Here is a 17,069-nt window from a genome sequence, read left to right as displayed (position 1 = left end):
AACATGTGGCGTTACAAGATGGAGACCAGACCCACATGCTGATCTGAGCTGATGCAGAGGAAGCATCTGACAATGGCAGTGTCAACACAGAGCTGTCCCCAGAACTGCTCCAAGGTGAGGACAGGCAGGGAGTCTCTCCTCTGTGCCTCTGCTGAACACAACCTAGCATCACACACTCTGTCAAAGCAACAAGGGTAACAAGGGTCCCCGACTCAGAAAGAACGATTTTCTGAAGACTGCAGGTGCAGATGACAGATCCCACAGCCAGGAAATGGTGAATAACGCACACTCCCACCTCCCATGAAATCCCAGAACTGCTACATGGATGTAACAACAGCACAGATGTAACGTCAGCGCAGCATATCAGCTGCACCTCACATACTCCCAACACTTCCCACTGGGAAGGAAATTAAGAAAACAATTCTACTCAGAATATTATCAGAAAGAAAACATTCAGACATGTGTTTACTCATGGAGAAAAAGGACAAACAGACCAAAATTACACAACACTGAAGACGTGACCGAAGAGCCAAATAAGAGAAACATGTTGGAAGATTTCGTACTGTTATTAGACAACACCCATCAGAGCCATTTGTGGATTTGTGATCCTGTGGGAGTCCCGACGGTGAACTCTGCAGGAACTCACAGGGAATGTCAAGGTATTCAGAAGAACAGCAAGTTCATGAAAATGCACACATTCTGGTTTCAAAACTTACTAGCACAGGACACTGAAGAAAACTGTCCAGAACTGGCATGAAGACAGAGAAAAGGAGGAAGAGTAGGACAGAACTGAGACCAGGAAACAAAACCCAGAACATCCACCTGGACGACTTAACAAGAGAAGCAAGATCATTCGACAGGGAAAAACAACCAGCCCTTCAACAATGGTGCTCAAGAAATGACACCCACTTACGAAACACGGGACTGTTCCCTTCACCAGACATGACATTTTAAAGTAAGGTCAACATCTTAAACTTAAAGCCAGAACTATAAAGTTCTTAGTAAAAATAAAGGGTAAAGTTTTCAAAATCTTGTATTTGGCAGCAATTGCTAAATTATGATTGAATATCAAAACAAGCCATTGAAGAAGAAACTAGATTTGAAGGAAACAATGGTCCTCTCAGCATTGCCTACAACTGCCTCTACTGTGTAAAGCTTTAACTGTTTATAACGTGTGAGGGTGCAGTTCCTTTGCTCCCTGGCCGACTAACTCCTGGCCTGGGGCACAGGTGGGGGCTCAGGTGGAAGCATGAATTACCTCAGCTGACAGATGGATCTAAGAATTCCAGGACAGATCTAGAGGATGCTGTCCTGGTTGTTTTTTGTCACCGTGACACAAGGAATCTTAACTGAGACGACGCCCCCGAGGCGGAGTGTCTGCGGCTGGCAGTGCCGAGGCTGCGCCCATACCCCCGTTGATAGTAATAACGTCCTGACCACAGTTGCACTCGTTTTATTAATGCAGCAGCCATCTGCTCATTTTCTGTTATTTCAAAATCAAGAGGAGATACGGTTCTTGCCAGGTTCCTTCTTTGTGTCTCTGGGTGACTGAGTACGGCTTCTCAATAGTCTGTTAGTGTAACTGTGGGAGTGGGTTACATGTATGAAATCATCTGTTTCTGGAGTCAAAAGAGCTTACACTATGTCTTCTGTCAATGTGCTTCTAGATTTTGCTTGATAATATGTTTGAAGACAGGTATGAACATTTTAAAAAATTTATTTTACATGAGTGTTCTATCTGCATGTACACCCGCACGCCAGAAGAGGGCATCAGATCCATGTATAGATGGTTGTGAGCCCCCATGTGGTTGCTGGGAATTGAACTCAGGACCTCTGGAAGAACGGACAGCACTCTTAACTGCTGATCCATCTCTCCAGACCCCATATGAACATTTTGTATTAACATTTTTACGTAATTGTATTAGATTGATGTGTACTTTTTCTGTCTGTTCTAGTTCCTGATTTGCACTGGTTAGAATGAAAGGAGTTGCTATAACAAGAGAAGTGAGCACACAATGAAAAGGTATGCCTCCACATGTCAATTCTGAGGTAACACTGGCCCATTGTGGGTAGTACCCTCCCTGGGCAGGTGATCCTGAGAAATATATGAAAACAGCTGAGTAAGTCAGAAAGTAATGTTCATTCATGTTCTCTTCTTCAGTTCATGCCCTAAGTTCCCTTCATGACAGACCATGATCAGGACATGTAAGCTGAAGTGAACCCTTTCCTTCCCAAGTTGTTTTTGGACCAAGTGTTTTACCACAGCAACAGAAACCCTAACTAAGGTAGACACTGAGCAACCAATGGCCCTGAAGGATCCGGAAGAGGATGATGGATGGCCAGGCTCAAAGGCCAGGCAGGGGCCATCAAGTGGCTAGAGAACAGCACATTCCCAGCATCCTCCAGGGCACCAGGCAGGGCACTGTTCCAAACCCACCAAAAAACAAGAAGCCACAGCTGGAAGGAACAAGCTGTTTCTGAAGAGCTTAACCAGTTAAATTCTAGGAAGTAGGTGAGTAGGAAGTGTGAAGGATCCAGCGGCCCACAGGGCAAAGTCTGCAGTTGTGACCAGCATGTGGGATGAAGTCCACACCACAGAGGGATCAACCAGCCAGCGATGGTAGACCAAGTGACGAGGCTGGTGGCGGGGGACACACGCCATTACAAATGCATTACTGAAACACTTCCATTCTTGGTAAAAGTCCACAGAGCACATTTTAGCCTCCTGAACAGAACAAGTATGAGAATCGCTACACCCAAACTCACCACAACCAGAAGCCATCCATGGAAAAGCAGCAAAGAAGAATACAGAGAGCAAACACAGCCACAGCATGGAGTTTCTCAAAAAAAAAAAAGGGGGGGTGTCGACACAGGACCCAGAGTCCACACTGGCATCAACAGGTGAACAAGTAAGTCGGGCATCAGCACGAATGGGTTGCTCAGCGAGAAAAAGAACACTATGCTGAAACATACACCTGTGTGGCTGAATCTCAGAACAGTCGCGGGTAGTGAGAGAGGCCTGCAGGACAACAGACTCTGATCCTATTGACAGGAACACTTGGAAGGTAAGTCTCGCCTACAGTGATGGCCCACAGCGGTGGTTTATGGGGGAGTTGACAGGGAAGGGATACAAAGTTCTGAGGATGCTGTTTGTAGAAGCGTAATGTTTTTAACACTGTATATCAAAACTTAACTACTTTTATTTTCAGTATGAACACATTAATGTTCACCGACTATAGCTCAATAAATCCTCTAAAACAGATGTACTTTGATCATAATTAACATGTTACTCCTCTTAAGGAAAGTGACTCTCAGGTGGGGGGACAGAACAGATGAACTATGGACTATGTCAGTGTGCTCAGTAACACAAGATGCGTCTCTGGTGACTCCTGGGGTGACCCTTGGCAGAAGGGTCCCCACTTGAAATAAAAGTTAACATCAGGGCCTCAAGAAGTTTGCCATAAGTGCAATGAAGCCTGAAGCACGCTTCCTGGGGCACCGTACGGGGGCTGTCCCCGAGGGAAGGTGACAGCGCTGTATCTGGAATGTCTAGCCCAGGCTCTCCAGATTCCAGCAGAAGGCCATCTAATTCCACATAGGGTCTCTCTGGCTCCTTGAGGAGGCAAGCCGCCTCTGCAGAATAGCCTATGGCGTAAACGGGAGGAGGACCTCTCATTTCTGGTTACCAGCGGACAGGAGAGCAAAGCAACCACTAACATCAGAAAGCTCTGTGGCCAAAAGAAGAGGCAGAAACCATGGTCTGCAGAAAGAAGAGAGGCGTAAGAGCGTCAGATCTTACCACTGCATTGCGCTCGACTCTGGACCGGACCTGGTCCACTTTGCCTTCTATCACTCGGGGAAATATTGAAGAATCTGCTCCTTTGCAAAATAGATAAATTTCTCCTGGAAAATGAAGGCAAAAAATAGTGTTGAGTGTGATTACTCCATGGGGAGACAGATTCACTTTTCAATTGTTATTAATGAAAACAAGTGATACAGGTGTGCAGAACATCTTAAAGGCCAGATAACATATTAACACCTGGAGGAAGTGCAGTCCGTGGAACATGCCAGAGCCTCGTTTCAGTCCTGCAACCGAGAGCTCTCGTCTTACTGAAGAGTCAGGAACAATGAGGGCTCTGGGTGCTCAAACTCCCTGTGAGAAGCAAAATACCTCCTGGCATAGGGCTTGATTAGGAAGGATGAGCATCATGGAACAAAGAGTGCTGCTGACCTAAAAGGCGTGTTTAAGCTTCATGAAATACCAGAAGGTGAACGTGTAATTCCTCCTGAAAGTGAGTCTTCCGTGGACAGGCTGCCCTTTGTATCACAAAGTGTCATGGGAAAGTCTATCTTCCACCACATCTCTAGTCTTGTCCTTAGAGCTCTAAGCACCCTTTGTGCTGGCTATATGTGCTCCTTTTCTCAACATAAAAGAATGTTCTCCCTCTGGGTAAGACATTAACAGACAGCAAGGAAGTAGCCAAAGCATTGAAAAACCAGCTCTGAGGGAACTTGCTCAGCCTAGATGATCTACAATCAGTCTCAAGTCTGACCCTGAGCTGCCCTACTCTGACAAAAAACATAGTCTGAGGCCCCACACTCAGTCACACTGCTCAGCAATAATGCAGTTTCAGGCTTGCCATGATACAGTGTCTGGGTGTAGTTATAGCAGCATCCCAGTAAGCCGTGTGTGGTGGCATATGTCTTGAATCCCAGTAGTCAGAAACAGGTGTATCCTTAAGTTTGAGACCAGCCTGGTCTTCAGAGTGAGTCCCAGGATAGACAGGGCTATATGGAGAAACACTGTCTCAAAAAACCAAAAATAATAATAATAATAATAATAATAATAATAATAATAATAATAATAATTAAAAAAAAAAAAGCACCACTGTGTGTCCCAATGGCCGTAAGGCTGTAGAAAGGCCATGGCATGGTTTATGTTCCCAGGAAAGTGGATAAGTAGATTCCTTGTAGAGACAGGCTCCTGTGCCTCTAACATTGAGGAGACTACATCCAGAGGCCTCAAGAGGCTGGTGGTGACTTTCAACTGTCTGGTGGTTTAGTCAGCTGTTCGGGATGGAAGGAAAGAGAGGCACACTTCTGGGCTGAGGCCTGGAATCACTTCCCAAGGCACAGCTATTTGACAGGCACCTACCTGTTCTATTTCTAAACTGTGGGAAGTATTAATGCTGAGGTGTGTAAGTAGGGAAGACACTGGCACCAGAGGCATGACTGTTGTTCCTGAGGTGCAGAAGGTGATGGGGCCTCCAGGATGGACAGTCCACACTAGGCAGGAAAAACACTAGGCAGCTCCAATGTGGATGCTGTGGATGACTGGGGGTATCCAGGAAGGCATTTGGGGATGGGGCTGCCACTTCACACCATAATCCAGGAAGGGGAAACACAGCTGGGCAGAAAGACTCTGGGCAGCAAGGAGATGGGAGGCAAAGTCAGGACCAGAAGATGCAGCCTGGGGACCCACACAGTTCGTGCTGGTCGAAGCCAGGAGACCAGCGGTTACTGAGTCTCTGACTCCAGGGCTACGTGGCTGTAAGGGGAGACCTGTGAGTGCTGAGGAGCAAGAGGTCCAGTGTGAGGACGGGGAGAGATGAGGCACATGTCTGCTTCTGTGGGGTTTCCTCTGGAGAGAATGACGAGGACTAATTTTAAGGCCTTTTACACAGGATGCTGATGCTGAAGGAACCGCCCCAGAGCTACATGGTAGGGAGGAGGCAAGGGCCAACTTACATAGAGAGCACATGCCAAGGACAACCAGAATCACCTGCTCAAGGGGTCCCACTGCACCCACTCCTTCAGTACCCCACACTAACCATAAACCAGTATGTGCAGCTCCCAAATAAAGATCCACTGTTACCTGAGAAACCTGGGTAATGGGTTGGCATCCTAAACTCTAGTACAGAAATACCTGCAAACTCATACTATGTGTCCTTAAATACAGTTAAAACATGTGCTGTGTTTTAGATGCGTGCGGAGCAGAGTAGCAGGATGTTCTTGGATGATAATGATTGTCTGCAGGAGGCTTAGCCCAGTACTCATTTCTTTCCAAAGTTGCTATTAATAGAAGAGTTTACCTATGCCTTTAAAAGCAGAATAAAGGAAGAGGGGGAAAAAAGCTTGGGTGGTAAAGGATCTGGAAGAATGAAGACCTGGGTTCAAATCTCAGAACCCAGGTAAAAAAAAAGCTTGGCACAGTAGCATTCATTTGCAATCTCAGGGCGGGCCAGGGAGACAGGCCAGGAGGATTTCTAGGTTTTGCTGGCTAGTCAGTCTAGCCCAATGCCTGAGGAGGAAGGACACCAGAGGCTGTCCTTTGGCCTACACACAAACACATGAATGTACACGTACACACACATACACACGCACCTGCATGCACAGACATGAAAGTGGAATAAATAGTTCTTATGGCCTAAGCCCTCAAAGATCCAAGAGAAGCCCCCCCCCCCAGTGCAATGTCAGGTAAGTCTTACCTGTAGCGGATTTCACTATCACACTCATTCTTCTCCGCACAGAGTCAAAGCTCAGGACTTCTAGCAGTTCAAATCTGAAACACAAAAGCGGGGCATGCTACTCGAGGCTGCCAAGTGGGTGCCGAGTCGGAGTGATTGCCAGATGATTGCCACAGCAGGAGGGGACATTTTCACCTCTCCTTGTGCCCTGCCTGTACTGCGTGGATGCCCCGGGGGATGTTCAGGACCTCCCAGAATGCCCAGCTCCAGCCTGTGTTGGGACTAGTGCTTAGAGTGGTGATGGGTCAGCCCGGCTCTGACTCCTCCCAGGAGAGTCGTAACACCTACGCCTCATTCGGAGCATGCAGCTCTCATGCCAAGTCTGAGAACCTCTCAGGGAGACCCGTGGGGGCTCTGGAGCTGGGGGTGCCATTGAGTGCCGGGCCAATGCTGATGGGGCCTCTGAAGCACTGTGGTGTGCAGACCAGCCTCTCACACAGGCCCTAGGCGCCTCACTTCAAAGCATGGGACTTAATTCTTTTCCAGGGACACAAGCTTAGGCGGACAGCTCCTCACCTCTCCACGTCATTCTCCCGGTTAAGGATTTCCATGTAATTGTCCTTCAGTCTCAGGTATGTGAAACCGAGCCTGCGATAGAGAAAGCAAACCCAGTGCTTATCTGGAGTCCAGACAGGCATGCTCCACGGAGCCTTCATTTTACACCCAGGTGCCTTTCTTGCAGTAAGACAGGTGTTCAGGGCATTATAAAGCCAGCACACGGGATCCTGACTCATTTACCACCCTGAAGTGTGTGCTCCTACAGTGACCAGGTGCACTCTGTGGGTGCTAGTAGCTGGTGGAGGATCAGCACCAGGTGTCTGGATGCATTCCTTACTTCTAAGCACACTTCAGTAACTGATTAGTGGGCTTCAGTAGAATGAGGACCCTCAGAGGCTATTCACCAGTGTGAAGAGTCACCAAACAGTCATTTTGGTCCCCCAGTTGGAAACTGAACCAAACTGCAAGTGCCAAGGGCGGTTGTCCAGGAAGACTTTGCCCTCATGATTAAAATGGCTCCTAACACATGGCAATTCTGCCCTCTTGTCCTCTCTCCATGCTGCCACCATTTTAGGGAAGAGTCAAGAAACCCTCGAGATGTTAGGACCTTGACCTTGGCCTCCTAGCTTCCAACTGTGAGAAATACATTCTGGGTTTGCTTTATTTCTGTTTTATGCAGTGAAGACAGCCTGCCCTCAGACAACCTAGTTATCTGACAGGACACGGGCCCGTGGTGGCTATTGCCAGTGATGCTACCCACCCTCCCTCTGCTGCAGAGAGCAACACCTCCCGCCACGGGCACCTGTCAGGGCAGTGAAGAGGTTGTGATCCTGAGCAGCTAACCAAAAGATGGGACAGAATACACCACACAATCTAGCACCAGCTGTCATAGCAGGCAGGTGCTAGGAGTGTGGGTGCTGGTGGCCACTCCAGTGGGAGCTGGCCTCAGCTGAGAGAAAGACACCTGGAAAGAGAGAGCTGCAGGGACGGCGGGACAGCCTGACCTGACTTCAACTATCTGCAGCAGCCAGAGCTTCACTCTACATATAAGCCAGCGGTTTTCAACCCTCCTACTGCTACAACCCTTTCATACAGTTCCTCATGATGTGGTGACCTCCAACCTAACGTTATTTTTGTTGCAACTTCGAAATTTTGCTACTGTTAAAAATCATAAAAATATCTGACATACAGGATATTTGATATGTAACCACCAAGGAGTCAAGACTCACAGATTGAGAATCACTGCTATAAATGCTTCCAGACCTAGCCTCAAAGGGTGTGTGAGTGTGTGGTGCCTTTGACACCTAGTGAAGGCAACATCATTCACACATTCTGCCACTACCCAAACTGTACAGGAAAAGCAGATTTGCTTAGTCACAACACAGCACCACTCTCAGAGGTGAGAGGCACAAAACTATTCTCCCACCTTCCTCGCAGTCTCTGGAGGACACAGGAATTTGTTAGCGATAGCCACCTCTACAGAGGGTGCAAGGGATGAGGGAACAAAACAGGGCTTTCCAGGATGGCTCATGAGCTGGCTTAGCCGTCACCCCAGCTCTCTAGACCTGGGCCCAGTGGCCTGACTCACCGCTGTACGCCCTCAACCAGGGCGACCTCGTCGGGAGAGGAAGATATGTACACACAGGACTTGGAGTCTGGAGATTTCCGAGGACCATCAACATCATCCCCACAGTCATCATCCTTCACCTGAACGGTGTGGCACAGGCAGATAGCCCTGAAAAACAGCTCCTCCCGTTCCTGTGGAGACAGGGACACTCACACCTCTGCCCACAATGGCGAGAATGTGAACAACACACAGACTGGACAGGCCACAAAGCAGAGGCTAAGACTTCCTGGGGGTGAACTGTTATTTGCTTGTCTCAACGGTTACAAAGGAGAAGCACATGTGACAACGCCTTCCTGCTCTAAAGTTACCATGGCAACTCATGTAAGTATTAATAGGCAGTGAAGACTGAGCGAAGGACGGAGTTTCGCTCATAGTGACACTCCTAGGAACAAGCAAGGAGTGGCTATGAGCACACTCAGGAATGGTCATGTCACGGTGGGGAAAATGGGTCACGTAAGCATTTGGCACGCTCACTCCTGAACTCCCTACTGTTGCGCGGCAATGGCTTTGCAGTCTGCTACCAGCAAAGGGCGCTGCACTCTACATGACTTAACCCCCAGCTGTGTGCCTGCAGCCCAAGCTCAATCATAACATGGCACTCAAAGAAGCCGGGAGCCCCCTGCTGCTGCCCCATTAATGTGCATGAGGTCACAGTAGCTGACCCAGATCTGGGCTCAGCTTCCTCAGTGCTGGCTGCAGCCTGCAGTCAGTTTGAAGATTCTGAGGTCCTGCGTAGCTGGGCAGCACAGTGGCCAATGGGAGGCTTCCCAGGCACCCAATGTGATCAGTGGGAGTTGGGTGGGAACAGGAGGATGTGACCTTGCTACAGCAGGTCTCAGGATGGCCATAGGGCATCTACTCCTTCCTCTTTGTGAGAAAATGGTATGAACTGGAGCTCATGTTGAAGGAGCCAGTGACCTGACTGTGCATAGCTCATCAGTCGTTAACAGGCGACTTCTAGCTCTCAGTGGACCTCTCAGGTTCTGTAGTCACGATATAGCCCTTAGTCTCTACACAACTGGTGCTGGAAATTGAACCCTGACCAAAGATCCTAAGACCCAAGGCCAGAGCACGTGTGTGTGTGTGTGTGTGTGTGTGTAAAGTGTAGCATATGCATACACGGTATCTGTGTACATGTAAATACATATGTATGTCTAGGTGAGCCTGTGTGTGTGGGGACACATCTGCATGCACATGCAGCTTTGTACTCATACAAAGCTGTGTATGTCCACACTACACTTAGCATGCTGCCTGGACCACTTGCCCTATATTTTTTTGTTTGCTTGTTTATTTGTTTTGTTTTTGCTTTCCAGGTCAATTCTAGCAAAGGAATCACTGTCAAGACCTCCTGCTCCTTGGAAGGAGACACAGCACCACAGTGGATTCCACAACCTCACTGAGTGAAGTGCCCACCTCCTTGCATCCTGGACCACGCGGCAGGCGTGCCCTCTAGCCTGAGGAGCTGTAACGTACCCTTCCGCTGACGTCGGGGGACGAGTCGATCATGTCGATGCCAGAGGAGTCCGGAAGGACCTGCCCATTGCAGACGACGTGGGGTGTGTAGACGTGGCCCCCGATGCAGCACTCCTTGAAGGCCATGTTGTTCTCTGTGAGTGTGCCCGTCTTGTCTGTGAAGATGTACTCCACCTGAGGGTGCACACTCAGGGTAAGCTTCACTCGGGCCGGGGACACACCTCAGCCCAAGCCTATCACCATCCCTGTGGGAGTCTGTCCGGACAGATCCAGCGGGATGTGTGGGCGCCCATGGCACCTCCATCATCCAGACAGGTGCAATTTGGTGGGAAAAGGCCCCAGCCTCTTCACACGGGAGACTGATAGGAAACAGCAGGGACTACAGTCAGGGACAATGTATCTTCCATGACAGCAGAGGCTCCACACCTGACTCCTCACACACCTGGGAAGCCTTTAAGCTTCAGGTCCTTCTCCACGGAACATGGATGAGTGCTGACATCACAGGAAAGCACGTGAAGCACCTGCATGAGGCTGACTTGGGAAGCAGTCACTTCTGCTTCAGACACAGACACTGGTGGTGGACAGTTCATGTTTCACACATGGAACTGCTGTCTTGCTCTGCCGTGTAAACTGACAGGCATGCTCACTCACACGCCTGGGCAGCCAGGGGAAGCCACTGCTTTGTGTATTCACCAGCTGGTCCTGACCTCAGTGGCCCAGTTCATGGAACACAGCCTGGGCCTGCCTTGTTCAGGACACAGAGTCAAATTCTGTGTTGGGCGCCTTCCTGCCCCAGAGCATCCTTGACACTCTTCTTACCAAATACTTCCTGACTGACTTCTAAGGGAGACTCAAACAGGCCATGCATTACACGGAGCTGTAGCATGAAATGGCCTAGACGAATGCATCAGAAAGCTGGAGCCTCAACAAACAGTGTCCTCTTCAGTAACAAACGCTTTCCCCAAGGAAGGTGGAGGACATGTGTCTGTCAGTGTAAAGACTGTTTACATTGTATTGCTAGGCAACCACAGGGCAGGCCTGCAGTGTTCAGTTCAACATGGGTTATTAATTTAATGAATTATCATTTGGCAAATGGCCCTTCCTGTGACATAAGGCTGGAAAAGGTCAGGGGCTCCCCTTGAGGCCGGGCGAGATGGAAAGAACTGGCCTTTCTGGGTATCATTTTCTCTGTAGCAACACTGAGGTCTGCAGTCAGCAAACGTGGCCACACATCAACCTTGTCTTATTCTGTGGGCCCTGGTGGCCTCATACAGCAGAGAGCAACAGCTACAGTGTGCATCAGCCCTGTCCTCACAAGGTGAGGTCCTTGGACAGCTGCACCAGATGCTGTGCTCACTGCCTCACACCTGTCACCCCATTCTGCACAGTCTGGAAAGATGGACCTTTCCTAAGCTAAAGGAACTATGGTTCTGCAGACCACACATCCATCAACTCTGCAACGCACCACCCCAGAAAAGTGCCCTAGCTTGCTATTTTCTCATAGTTCGCTGTGAGGCTAAATGCCATATACAAAGGTAGAAGCAATTCCTGAAAGCAAGGGCTGGGACAGTGGCCTCACTAGGTGCCACCCTCTTCAACTGTAAGGCCCAGAAATTAAATCAGCTAATGCAATCGATTTTCCACATTATAAAGCTGGAGGGGAAAAAAAAAAAAAAAAAAAAAAAAAAAAGCAAAGCACTGACTATTATTATGCAAATCAAGTTCAAAAATATACATTCAGGGAGAAAAACAGAGTAAGTGCGATGCATTCCCACTGGTGCCCATACTCCTGACTTTCACCCACTGCAGCATACGTACACACAGAGTGCATGACCTGGACAAATTCTCACTTATCAAAGAGAACCCAGAGTGCTAGGACACAGCGGAGTGACACAGGGCTGAGAAACCATGCAATCTCCAGAGACACTGACCTGTCCCAGCTCCTCATTTAGATCAGATGTGTTGACCAGTGGTCCTTCTCCCATTTCCTCATCAAACATGTCTTCATCCCACGTGATGAAGTAGGAGCCAAGGAACTTCTGCATCTCCACTGTGACATACATGGACACCGGGATGATGTAATTGAAGAGGACCATGAAGGCCAGGAAGTCAGTGAAGGCCCTGAGAAACTGAGAGCATTGACTGCATTAAGGAGGCTGAAGGTTGCATGCAGAGGTCATCTATCACCCCAGCCAGAGACAAAGACCGACTTGGAACCTTGCAGCCCCTTGCCTGTCACATCTTGCTAAGAACAGGAATTGAATACTGGTGGAGAGGTGGAGAGGGACAGGAACAGGAGCCATACTATCAGGGATAAGAAGGTGCCATGTTAAGTAGGGCCCAATGGGAATGCAACTGTTGAGTATTCATGATGTCCCTCGGTAACTAACACTCACTGAACTTATGAAGAGATGGGATCTTGCAATACAGTGACTTTGACTTCAAACGCACAGCCCTCGTCTCAGCCTTGTTCTGGGATTACAGGCACACAACACCACACTCAGCTCAGAATGACTTTTCTGTATAGGTTATTCCTATCTTTAAAGCTATGAGGGAGAGGCAACCTGACAGTTGAAGCACAGCCGCACGTGAGGTCTGTGCTTGCACTGGCTATCTTAGCGCATGGCACTGATGTGTCCTCAGTGTGCAGAGGCCTATGCTTGCATATGGCCCTGCTCTGAGGTCAGAGTCTGTGCTCACCTAGTGACCACAAAAAGACATATTTATCTTAGTGGTGGTGTGCTGAACTTTGGAAACAACAAAATTATTTTGGTCCTTATACATTTCCTGTGGGAAGACACACTTTCCAAACTTGTATGTTCTAGTATCAGGAGAGCAGGCAGCTCACACCTGCCCACAACAGGTGCCCATGGGGGCACCTGTCCTAAACTCTGATAAGGCTCCATCCTGCCTGTGGCAAGTTCACCTCTCTAGTTTTCTGACACCATCTTTTTTTGTGATCGTGGCCTAAGGGTCACCTCCTTCACACAAAGACTGTGCCTTCATACCAGATTCCTCTGGCGCTCTGACTCTGTCTTCTGGTTGTACCATGGCTCGTCTCGGAAGGGCTCGCTCTGCCACACATACTTGAGCACCGTGTTGATCAGGGCCTTGCTCACCAGGATGCAGAGGTACACGATCAGGAATGCGTTCATTGACCTAGGGTGAAACAGCCCAGCCTTCAGAGGCTGCTCCCTATCCTTCCTCACCAGAGGGACAGACAGTGCAGGACATTCGGCAATGCCCCCGAAGGCAGTGTCCAGTCTGAGCCAGTGAGATGAAAATTCAGCACGTTCACAGGCTGCCGTTGCAATGCTCAGGATATAGGAGCAGAGCCATGGGAAGGGAGGGAAAGCTGCACATTGCCGTGTGCCTGGCAAGCCTCTCTGTACCATGGGAATTCTCCTGCTTCCAGAACAGGAACAGCCAGAGCTGGCACCATCCACTGTCAGGCCCCACCAAAGAAGTCAGTGATTACCTCTCTAGAGTGAGAGTAAGCGTGTACCCAGAGAAGTGGCCGAGGCTGGAAAATGCCCGTGCTGATCAAGGTGAGGCAGACCCGGGGGAGGCTCTCTTTCTGAGGTCTGCTTCTGAAGCCCCTGTATCACAAACAGACTTCAGCAAGCAGAGCATTCTGACTGGGGAAAGCCCTTCTCACACTTCACCCAGTGCAGGCAGGCCCAGGGACACATCCCTAGGTCACCTGCCAGCATCCTGACATGGTAGCTAACTAGCTCCTGGTGCTTTACTCTGTGACATAAGGCGGGACAACTCTGACAAGGGGCAGTGATGACAAAACCTCAGCCTCCACTTCTCACAAGTCTAACTGCCATCCTGACAGTTGTCTAATGGAAAATGCTCACTCTGCTCACAATGGGCTCAGTAAAACCACATCAGAACACACTCCTTCCAAGTCCCCAGTCAAAGGGGCTGAGTATTACCCCCGTTCTTAGGTTCAGTGGATCAGTGGGTGGGGATGTGGCTATCTTGACTAAGCAAGGAATGAGAGTGCTGGGAATGACTTACAGGTAGCGTGTTAGCAGGAATAGGAAGGTGTGGCTGTTTCTCTTACCAGGAGGAAAGAAAGCAAGTCTCTAGAGCAATGGTCTCTGCAGTCAGCAGCCCCAGTCCCTGGAGGAGTGGGCTCCCAAGGGCACTGTGGGCCCTGAGAACATTGTAGCAGCTACAGGGCCAGCGATGACTGGAAAGGAGCAGCAGGGGTGTGGACTTACTTTTCCACAGCAGATCTCTTTTGGGACTTGGACTGATAGTTCAGGGCCATCTTGGTCTCCATGCCTGTGTAGATAGCCACACCTGGAAGCAGAAGAGTCTGTGATTTCCACGCTCTGGAGAGAGGATGCACAGACAAACAGGCCACAAGTCCAGCTTCCCGAGTCGTACAGCTGCATTCTTCGCACTAAGGACTGTCCCTGCATAGGCTCTACTCTGCACTTTAAATTCCTGAGTCCAAATGTTAATATGGCAGCAGGGCACAGTGTGTATCTTAAAAGTTATTTCAGTACATTCAAACAGGACTTAGCACACTATCAATGGGAGGTACCAAAAGCAATGCAAAGCACTATGGTGCTTTGTGAGCATCTTCTTAGACACAGCTTTGTGTTTCTGAGCTGTGAGCTAAGGTCCTTACTGAGCAAGACGAAGCCTTCACTGTCATGGCTCTGAGGGTTCAGGTTACACAACAACACTTATCTCTTTGCAAAAGTCGCCACTGCACCAAGTCTGTAGTTCTTTAAGGTATCTTGGGGTGCTGCAGAGGAGTGTTGTTTGCTTACTGTGTCTGATTTTAGAAATGATTACCAGTGGTTTGCAAATTAAGATATTTACCAAAGATCTTCTCGGTGTTTTTGAGTGTGGCTCCTCGGAGAAGCAGGTTTTCTGATCCTAACGGCCTGGAAGACAAGAAGACCGGAAGTGGTGTGACATAATACTGGGATCCAAGGTGAAAACCACCTCAGTCGTGCTAAGGGGAAGCGCCATAAGCACACTTGCTCATACTGAGATTTCCAAAGTCCATCTGCACAAGCCCTGGGCTTCTCTGAGGTAGAGACAGCGACAGCGCCACTGGGCTATCTAGTCCTCTGTCTTCCTGGCCTTGTCACTCAGAGGGGCCGGAGAGAGGCCTCAAGGAAGTAGGACATCCCACTCTCACATAAGCAGCAGCTTGAGTGTTTCATTCCCACCAGAGGCCACAGGCAGAGTTCTCAGCGGTCCCTATCTGTGCCACCTGCAACACCGAGGGACATCAGAAATGTCACTTAGCCCTCCTCTAAAAGAGACCCGAAGGCAGGGCCAGCAGTCCCCTCCCAACATCCTCCAGTGTGAGGATGGTTTCGCTAGAGGACCCCAGCACGGTCTGAAAAGGCTAAAATTACTTTGAGGTTCCCTCATTCTTCAGCTGTTTCAGAACGTGGAGACGCCTAGCCGGTATAGGCGGATTTTCGAGGGCGAAGGGAGCCTGGGGCTGGGCCTCAGTACTGGAATAATCTCAGCGTGCGGAGGTTATTTACAGGCAGTGGCTGGCTGGAAGCCCCCTCCAAGCAGTGAAGGAAAACTGGAAGCAGCAGACTAACCATGCAAATTCTACTGCTGCCAGCATCCCAATGACCATAGAGTGTCAGAAAGGAGCCCATCTGCCTTTAATTCACGCGCTTACTCAGCTGCCTTTTGGACAGATAAGAAAGCACACAGGGCCAGTGTGCCTAGCCAACATAGTTCAGATTGCACCCTGCAGGAGGCCAGGGAGGAAAGCTGCGAGCTGCTCGGGCACCTCATGGGGCAGTCCGCAGGCAGCTGTTGACTCCTTCGGTCTGACAGCCACTGACAACACAGTTCCCCCAGCTGTACAGGGCTGTCAGCTTCTGTTAGCAAGTTGCTTACAATAATTCATGTCACAAGCGTTAATGAAAACAAATGGCCTCACCTTAAATGGGTCTCTGAGAGCTCTAAAAATAACTTACTTGACAAAATACTCTGCTTCTAGTGTGGGCAGACGGAAGAACAAATATAATTGTGTGGACTGGAAATTTGGGTGGACGACTGATAAAAGCAAACATTTTCCTCTGGTTCATATTATGTCTAATATTTATAAACATCTTAAAAATCTAAATGACAAGCTGAACAGTCTTGGTATTGAAAGGCTAAGCTAAAGCTAGTATCAAAATACAAAGAGCATTAGGACCATGGTCCCCAGCTTGGGGCCATAGTGTCACCTCAGTGTCCATGTCCACAGTACGTGCACCCTCAGCTTCATAGACGGGCAATGAGAAAACACTGCATTTGTTTTTTTCATCCAAAACAAATCAGCTCTCCACAGTCTAGTCTCCAAAGCAATTTCTTTGAAAACAAATGCCTTCTACAAGTTAATGCCTTACTAACCTGCTGGTGGATGATTACCACAAAAGCAGGATAAGAGCTGGAATGGTGGCACCAGATTGTGACCCAATGCTCAGAAGGCTGAGGCTGGAGAATCAGGTGTTCATGCCTTTCTAGCCAATAGCAAGATAAGGTCTAAAAATAAGTAATATAAACAAACGAAATAACCACTAACAACACGAGCTAAGGACACAGGCTCCTCCCATAAAGCAGTGGTTTCTTGAGTCCCCTGGGAGACAGGCCAGATACAAATACTCAGCAACTCTATTCCGCGGTACTTCTCCCCTAAGAAGTCTGCCCCTGCTTCCCGGCAAATGTCTCCTTTAGCATACAATGACACCAGGGTATCAATAAATTGCAGGAACAGATCAACTTCAAAACCTACCGAAAGCCAATTTCCTAAGCAATAAACCCAAACACTGCCTCATCAAACACACCAGATACAACAGAGGCTGAGGCACACAGCTCTAATGGACATCTGTGGTGTCATGGCAGCAAGTGGTGATCAGATGGGGACATGTGAGGTGGTTCCCAGGGCCCACACTAGGCTG

The 17,069-nt window shown here is 49.0% G+C and overlaps 1 protein-coding gene across 3 annotated transcripts in view; it reads right to left on the bottom strand.

The window, feature by feature from the left end:
* The window catches only part of Atp11a (ATPase phospholipid transporting 11A), a 110,586-nt gene that overhangs the window by 29,267 nt on the left and 64,250 nt on the right, over positions 1-17,069 (bottom strand). For all 3 annotated transcript variants that reach the window (XM_060381381.1, XM_060381382.1, XM_060381383.1), the window contains exons 9-17: positions 14,971-15,035; positions 14,358-14,439; positions 13,134-13,284; positions 12,057-12,254; positions 10,126-10,299; positions 8,614-8,783; positions 7,044-7,115; positions 6,489-6,562; positions 3,800-3,903 (exon numbers count right to left, since the gene is read on the bottom strand). In XM_060381381.1, coding sequence (XP_060237364.1) covers positions 3,800-3,903; positions 6,489-6,562; positions 7,044-7,115; positions 8,614-8,783; positions 10,126-10,299; positions 12,057-12,254; positions 13,134-13,284; positions 14,358-14,439; positions 14,971-15,035 — 1,090 coding nt within the window. The remainder of the gene's footprint in view (positions 1-3,799; positions 3,904-6,488; positions 6,563-7,043; positions 7,116-8,613; positions 8,784-10,125; positions 10,300-12,056; positions 12,255-13,133; positions 13,285-14,357; positions 14,440-14,970; positions 15,036-17,069) is intronic.

The sequence above is a fragment of the Meriones unguiculatus genome, chromosome 4, assembly GCF_030254825.1.
Source record: "Meriones unguiculatus strain TT.TT164.6M chromosome 4, Bangor_MerUng_6.1, whole genome shotgun sequence".
Lineage (NCBI taxonomy): Eukaryota > Metazoa > Chordata > Mammalia > Rodentia > Muridae > Meriones > Meriones unguiculatus.
The sequence above is the reverse complement of the archived record's forward strand: the minus strand, read 5'-3'. Positions and strand labels throughout refer to the sequence as shown.